Raw genomic sequence first — 7,871 nt, 5'->3', positions numbered from 1 at the left:
TTTGAACTAAGTACCACGGGAACGGGTAAGTGACCAGGATACGGGGACGTTGAAGATACGGGAACAGCAAAAATCCAAGATACGGGTATGACAAGGGTATGGCGATTAAAACATAAAAATATATTAAACAAATTCCAAAATAGATATATATTGTTTAAGAATTAAATACGTCACTTTAAAACCTAGGGTTACAAATAAAATATAAAAACCTAGAAAGACTAGATTGAAAAAAAAACCTTTTATGTAAAATTTTAAAAGTTTTAAAGACTAGATGCAAACAAGTGAAACGGTTTTAAAGACTAGATGCAAACTATTTGGTTGCCAAGTACTATGTAGCAGCATATGGCTCTATGGAAACGTCCCCGAAACGGTTTTGGACCCGTCCTCATTAACCGAATTCATTTAGGAGACGTTTCCGACGCATTTCGGCTGCGTTTCCGTCCCCAGGTCGTCTCCGGGACGGGGACTCAACCCCAATCGGCGTTTCCGTGCATCAAAGGTTTTGAATGATGCAGTTAAAGCCTATATTAAGTAACTGGTAATTAAACTCTTTTGATTTTTGTTTATTTAGACCCTTAGGTAGCATTTGGTATGCAGAAACATTAGGTGTTTACAGTGTGGTTCAACGGATTTGACTGTTATGGTTCGAACCGATAACTATGGTTCTGGAACGACACAACAATCCGACTTGGTTGGGTGGGTTAGACCTAAATGTATGAGGACCGTTCACGGTTACAAACTTACAATACACATAAAATTTACGGTGATTTAGAAACTAGCGTCTGCCTCAGTTGGTATTTAATGAGTCGAGTCGAGTCCGAGCCAAAATAAGTTGGCTCGTTTATATTAAACCCAAAATTTTAATATATAGAAGTTATAACCCAAATTTATATCCTATATAAATGATATATTTTGTGGTTTACAAACTCCGTGTGTGTTAAAAATATTACCTTTTTTCTTTTATATTTTAATTTGTAAAAAGTATATTGATTAACATGATTTACCGATATACTAGCAAAGGCGGGGACACAACGCAGATTCAATCGATAAAGGATCGGTTAGTTATGGTACAAACATTTGTTATGTTAAATTTCTAGTCAATATAATTTATCACACAAAAATAAAAAAACAAATTTCTATAATACTATAAAAAAAAAACTAATTACAGTTTTGTTACTTTTTTAAGTTACAAACATCAATATGTAATGCTGATTAAAAACTTGGATAAAAGACATAACTTTCACACTTAAGTTAAAAGATTTTTTTTTTTTTGAAACTTGCAATCCTTGGATTAGAAAAATGCAACATTTGTCATTAGCTTTCTAATGGTGCTATGTTGGCGAGTTACAACAACATAAGATTCAATATTTCAAGGCTTCTCCCCTGCATCATCAATTTTGCAACGAATGGACCAGATTAGATGTTGAACAACCGTAGATGCTATCGGATCAAGCCATGCCATTGGTTCGTCATTCAAAGGAACCTGCACAAAACACACAAATTACCTTCAAATTATTTTATAAGTAATGTATTTGGTTATTAGAAAAGCTAAATTAGTAATAACAATAATGCAATCTTTGCTGGCTTCTCCACTGCATCTTCAACTTTGCAACGATTTGACCGGATTAGATCTTCAACAACTGTAGATGCTATTGGATCAATCCCAGCGATTGGGTCGTCATTCAAGCGAACCTTCACAAAACACACACAGATTACATTCAAAATACTTTATAAGTAATGTATTTGGTTAGAAAAGCTAAATTAGTAATAACAATAGTCTATAATTGTAATAAATCCATTTAAGAGATTAAATGTGTCTAAAAGAAGCTTTGGAAGACCTTCGGGCCATTCCCTTTATAGCTACAATTTAAATTTGGCTCATTTGAGTTAAAAAGTAAGCCACATTGACCCGTTGATAAGTAAACGGGTCAAAATTTAGACCTCTAATTCTGTATAATGTTGTAGAGAATACAAACTGTTATGGCCCGTGAAATTACATCATTTTCTAAGTGTAAGAGAGCCACGCGTACGGAATCTGCTAGAGACTGGCTTGCTAAAATCTTGAATTGACCCGATTTAAATGAGCTCGAGTCTTAAAATAAAAGCAAGAGCTTAACCTATCAAGCTTGACTTGACTTGATTTATACAAATTTTATTTAATCCACTAAATAATATATGTTTATATAATTATTATTATTCTACAGAAAAGTGTGATAAAATTATATTACGTGTATATAGAAATTTTGGTCATATATTAGAATAGATAATAAAAATAGCTATATATGTTGTGCTAGATGTTAGAAATAACAATTAGTAAATTAACTAATAATATATATAATGCGCTTTATAAAAACTGTAATCATAAATGTATATAATTAATTATAAATGTATACAAATTACTTAATAAATAAAAAATGAACCGAGCTCAACGTGAAAAACTACTCACGAGATGAGGTCAAGCTTTAGAATTCATTTAACAACCGGGGCCTGGTCGGTCTTTAGTAATAAACCAAAGTATCATGGTAAAAATCAAAACCCGACTTTTGCTACAACACTGGACCGGCACATTTGATTTTGGTAGCAAAGGCCAACACAATTCGTTAACGGGTTCATTATAAGATTTTTGTCACATTAGTTTTAGATCTCATTTTCTCAATTGTGTCATTGTAAAAGTATTAGAGGAGGCTGTGTTATACTGTTACAAAAAAAGAATGGTCCGTCGATTTTTTTTATTTTTGGTTTCGGTTCGGTTTCCATTTCTTAGGTTATTTGTTTCATTTCAGATTTAGTTTTTTGAGTTCTTGATTTCGGTGTTTTGGTAAGATTTTTGGTTAGAATTTTTCAGTTGTTGGTTTCTTTTTAGATTGGTTTCAGTGTTTTTGGTTTTGTTTCGGTTTTTTGTTATGATTTGGTTATTTTAGTTTTGTTTAAGTTCAGTTTCAGTTATTCGTTTATGTTTTCGATTCGATTTTGGTTTTTTTAGTTTTGTTTTGGTTTTTGTTCGGTTTCAGTTTATTCAGTTTTAGATTTCGTTTAAGTTTATTTTCAGTTTTTTGTTTTCGGTTTCGTTTAGGTTTAGTTTCAGTTTTTTGATTTTTGGTTTTGGTTTTCGGTTTGGATTTTTGGTTTCATTTAGGTTTAGTTTCATTTTTTTTTGTTTTGGTTTTGGTTTTGGTTAAATTTTGTGAAACGCCTCACTACTATTGATCTTCATCCATTCGATCGGTTTGATTACAAGTCTGAGATCTTGAATCATCTTGCATTGGATCCTCGGAATTGGATGCTTTCGCAACAGAATCTTCAAGAGCCTCAAGAAAAGATAGGACTGTGAACCTGTCTGTAAACAAAATATTTGTATTAGTTACATTCAACACGCTACGCATTGACAAAAGAAATAAACCAAAAAAAGTTTGAACTTTCAACTCCAAATTGAGTAAATGAAAATTTGTGGTGCTTGGTGCTTACATTTACTTGGGTCAACTCCAAATTGAGTAAGATCTATTTGACCAGTCTTGAGAACCTACAAAGACCAAAGTGCTTACATTTAACCAGGTCAACACCAAAGCAACAAAAAGATGACCTGCGCGGATACTTGCATAAGTGAAAGAATCAACTTGTTGGCGAAAAGGAGGACTCTGCAGCAACTCCATTATTTCCTCTGGGGTCCATTCACCCTGCAATACAAGGTCATTTTATATTACAGATTGAAACGAGCGAGCCAGGTTGATCAGTGAATACTTTTTTTCATCTTCTAAAGCAGCATTCATCTTACCTCGGGTAAATGGGATGCTACATTCTCGAGTGATAATGTCTCCATCAATGGTAGTAAAAGTTCAGGCTTCAAGATATCACCCAATCCTAAAGCTACAAACAAAAGTTCACAATAATTAAATCAGAATTGAAGCAAAATTAGTTAACTCCCATTTTGAAAACAAAAAAAAAAAAAAATTAAAAATCATTTTGTAAGAAATATAATCAATGCTAAAACCGGGATATATATCACAAGAGCATACCTCCATCAGGATCTGCTGCCTCTCCTGAACATTGTTCCAGTAAGATATCATCAGATTAAAATGATTACCAACAAAAAGTTAAAATAAAAGGGTCCAATGTGTGACCCGTCATAATTTGTAATACTTTTTGACCTGTAATAATTTGTAATACTTTTTGGTGATTAAATATGTAATAGATTAAATTTGGTAATCATGTATGACGTGTTGGGACAATAGGACCCTTTCATTTTGACATGTAATAATTTGTAATACTTTTTTGTGATTACAGGGGTGACGCGTCCACTGATATCTACGGTAAACGTTTAAACGCATGTATATCTCTTAAACTGACCATAAACCTTTTATAATAGTTTTTTTTTCATCATTTTAACATAAAAACAATCTGTGAAAACTGTTCAGGCCCGTTTGGGGGCGAAAACCCGTTTTCGCAGTTTTAAACGCATTAAATGTGTAGTTAAATGTAAGCTTATGCAACCATTAACTGACCCGAAACCTTTTATAATTGTTTTCTATCATTTGAAACAGTATTTTAACATAAAAATAAACTGTGAGAGTTGTCCCGACCCGTTAGGGAAGCAAATACCCGTTTTTTGCACTTTTAAATGCGTTAAACATGTAGTTAAACGTAAGCGTATGCGAATATCACATATTTGACTGAGCTAAACTGTTTTAGACTCATTTTTATGTACTTAAAGTTTCTGGAATGTTCGGGTTTGGTGTTTGGCTTGTTTTTGGCCGGTTTTAAAGATTTGAACGCTTTTCATTTTAGTTAATAATCAACCTAGATTACACCAAACACAACCCTACAAACAAATCGACAACAAAAAGACCATTTTACCTTTTGCATCCTCCTTGGGGATCGACTTTTCCGGTAGCGTAAACCTGCAATCACCAAATAAATCATCCAAACATACAAAATTAGCATGATATTGAAAACAAACGGATCAAAATAACATGATATTGATACAAAACTATGATCGAAAATGAGTCTCATGGGCGGGACCAAGAACCAAACGGATCAAAACAAAACTATGATCGAAAACACAATAACTTTTATTTATCGAAACACATACTATACCTCTTAAGCCAATTGGAGGAGCATGACCAAGAACACTAAGTATCTGCAAAATTAAAAAGTTACATTACAAGTCCACAAGTTGAATGAATAACTTATAACCGTTTCTTCAGTCGTTTTTGCAGACTTAAAGATTGACACAAATCGCTTTTGCAGACTTAAATTATCTATAGCTTCTTCTCCGTAAATACTCATTTATACACTACACATATTTAGGAAGGAAATTAAGAAAATCAAAATCTTACCTGACCTCAACCACAGCCCACACAAAGAGAAGATGGGATATTCATGAAAAAAACGCCGGTGAAGAAGATGGCATCATCGGAGCACTCCGAAATAAAGATGAGATATGGAAGTCTTGCAAGGTAATATGAGATATAGAAGAGGACAGTGTAATATGTCTTCCAAGGTAGTCTCAATCATAAGCCAGACCTAAATTGAATACCAGATGTGAACACAATCAGCAATTTAGACCTGAATTGAATAGAACAGATAATCATTAACCTGGAGTCGAGAGATCTTGATTAAAATAACAATGATCATTACCAAGATTTAAGAGTTTGAGCTTTGTAACCGACGGAGATCTTGATTAGCAGATGACGAACGGGAATAGGGCATTCAATATGAAATCAATACCCTTGAGGGGAATTGAATTCGCCGGAGCAGTAAATAGGGTTTGCCGGCCGGAGTGTAAGGAACATAAATATAACCAAGTTTAACAGTGTCTTAAAATGATAATATCTAAAATGTTTTATATGTAAAAAGTATATATAGATATTCACATTGTATCAATGTAATTATTATAATCTTCTAAACACGATAATTTAAATAAATTGACTTGTATATATGTGAAGAAACACCTAATTAACCCCTGCCCTAATCAGTTAGCCCTTAGGTTAAAGTTTAGTCTTTCCCAAGAGAGTTGAATACAATCCAACAGATTTGAGCAGTTTTACCTACAAAACAGATCACCAAAAGCTCGTTACGAGGAGAAGGGGGTCTTCTCGTAACCACTCTCCGGCGTGAGAATCCATACGGTAAACTGAGTAAATAATGAATATATGTGATCACGGAGCACTAGTGAGTGTTCTCGCCTAGAAGTTCCGATGCCTTTATCATTGGAGGTTGAGTGGTATTTATAGCCGGATGGGAGGTGTGGGTCGCCTGCCATGTCAGGAATTCCACTAATCAGAGGCCTTGCACGTGCCCCTAGGGAAGTTGGTAGATAAAGTGGTTGACTGATGGTGACGTTTGTACTATGTAGTACTATTTCAATGTGTTGTCAATCCTTCATTGGCTAAGCGTCCTTTCAACAAGATACTTCCTTTTTACAGCATATCTGGGAAGATCTTTGGCGCAACTCTTCCCAAGGTGTCAGGAAATGTTTGACGCATGGTAGAATGGTTGCCAGTGCTTTTGTACTTTGCTCCCAGGGCCATATTGTTCTGCCTGTGGAATCTTATGTTGCTTACTAGGTAGGTTTAAGACCCTACCTCTTCAATATGTTTTACACGAAATAGTAAAATAATTTAGTTAGAATTCATGAAGCGCCTAAAAGTCTTCCTGGGAGGCGCCTAAAAGTTTTCATGACTGGAAGAGCACCTTCTTCTTCATTAATGCGCGGGTGATTCCCCACGCAGTTAGTTTCTTCTAGGGAAGGAGCCAGTGGAGCCTAAACCAGTTTCGTATTCCCAAATGGACTGGTTTAATACTTTGAAGGGTAGCTTTTCTCTGCTCCGCCTCTACCCTGAACGAGCACTAGTGCTCTTCGGGATGATCTTCATCCGGGAGGATCCCATGAAGGTGCCCATAATCAAGAACGGTGGGCAATGCACTTGTTTATTCTTTAGTGTCAAGAGTTTATTTCCTTATGTCTTCAAAATTTCTCTTATTGTTTGTTTTTTACAAAGGTAGAGGATCGCCTCTTTCTACTGCAGCCGGTGCCTGAGGGTGTGAAGACCCTGTACAGGCAGGCGTTAGGTCCGCGGGAGGAGCCAATCTTGAGCATGACGAACAACTTCGTATTCCCTGCTCCCGCGGATCAAGTACTGCCAACTCCGCCTCCACCACCCTCGATCGTTGCCGATCCCACCGCGGGTAGGTATATTATATTTCTGTGAAAGGTTTGTGAAACCTTAACTAGAGTTAACTCTTTCATCTTTTTCGGTAAGCGCTCACATATTGTGCGCCTCCGTGGTGTGGATGATCGGAAGAGCGCTTCCAAGAAGGCTGCTCCTTCTAAGGGTGGGAAGAGGAGGTATGTGGCGGATGACGAAGACGACGATGTCGTCATCTCTGATGTTCTATTTGGCTTGCTGCGTGCTTCCTCCACCATAGGTTCTGACAAGATTAGAACTGTGGTGGATACCAATGTCCAGTCGTCCGTCGTCGCTAGAACTGTCGTGGATACTGGTATGCCTTCTGTCTTTCAGCCTGGGGGTAATGTGGACACAGGCGTTACTCTAGTGCCGACTGCTGAAACTGTTGTGGACACCAGGGCGTTCACTGTTCCATACAACGTGGTTTCCGCAACGGTAGAGGATGAAGAAGAGGACGATTCTCCTCTTGTGAAAAAACCTAGGATTGGCGGGTTTGTCATGTTACATGGTTTAGTTACTTCGCCAGGTATGATTATGTTCCTAGCTTTCCATTTTTTCTTCTTTTCTAGTTCACTAGTACTTTTCTCTGCGTAGAGGCTCGAAAGCTGCTTCTGGCAAAGAAGAAGGAAATAGAAGAGGCTGCGTAGAGGGATACTCAGAAAACTACTGTAGACGCGCCAGCCT

General features: G+C 36.3%; 1 protein-coding gene across 1 annotated transcript; it reads right to left on the bottom strand.

The window, feature by feature from the left end:
• Positions 1 to 3,196: 3,196 nt before the first annotated feature.
• Positions 3,197 to 5,283, bottom strand: LOC143541435 (uncharacterized). The gene is made up of 7 exons (XM_077034266.1): positions 5,191 to 5,283; positions 5,092 to 5,134; positions 4,852 to 4,895; positions 4,014 to 4,068; positions 3,773 to 3,864; positions 3,466 to 3,674; positions 3,197 to 3,337 (listed from the first exon to the last, which is right to left on the bottom strand). The coding sequence occupies exons 1-6, from the start codon at positions 5,281 to 5,283 to the stop codon at positions 3,477 to 3,479; spliced, it is 525 nt and encodes a 174-aa protein (XP_076890381.1). The 3' UTR covers positions 3,197 to 3,337; positions 3,466 to 3,476.
• Between the last annotated feature and the right edge of the window lie 2,588 nt (positions 5,284 to 7,871).

This window comes from Bidens hawaiensis, unplaced genomic scaffold (assembly GCF_021521415.1).
Source record: "Bidens hawaiensis isolate Kalapana, Puna unplaced genomic scaffold, B.hawaiensis_p1.1 tig00012594_1, whole genome shotgun sequence".
Classification (NCBI taxonomy): domain Eukaryota; kingdom Viridiplantae; phylum Streptophyta; class Magnoliopsida; order Asterales; family Asteraceae; genus Bidens; species Bidens hawaiensis.
Note: the sequence above shows the minus strand (reverse complement) of the source record. Positions and strands in the feature narration are given on the sequence as shown.

Bases quoted from the DNA above. Each gene is read 5' to 3' on its own strand.
- LOC143541435 (XM_077034266.1), bottom strand. From the start codon at position 5,283: ATGAGTATTTACGGAGAAGAAGCTATAGATAATTTAAGTCTGCAAAAG. The intron at 3,865-4,013 runs GTATGCTCTTGT...TTTTGTTTGTAG, and splicing joins GGCAGCAGATCCTGATGGAG to CTTTAGGATTGGGTGATATC. The intron at 3,675-3,772 runs GTAAGATGAATG...CTTGTATTGCAG, and splicing joins TAGCATCCCATTTACCCGAG to GGTGAATGGACCCCAGAGGA.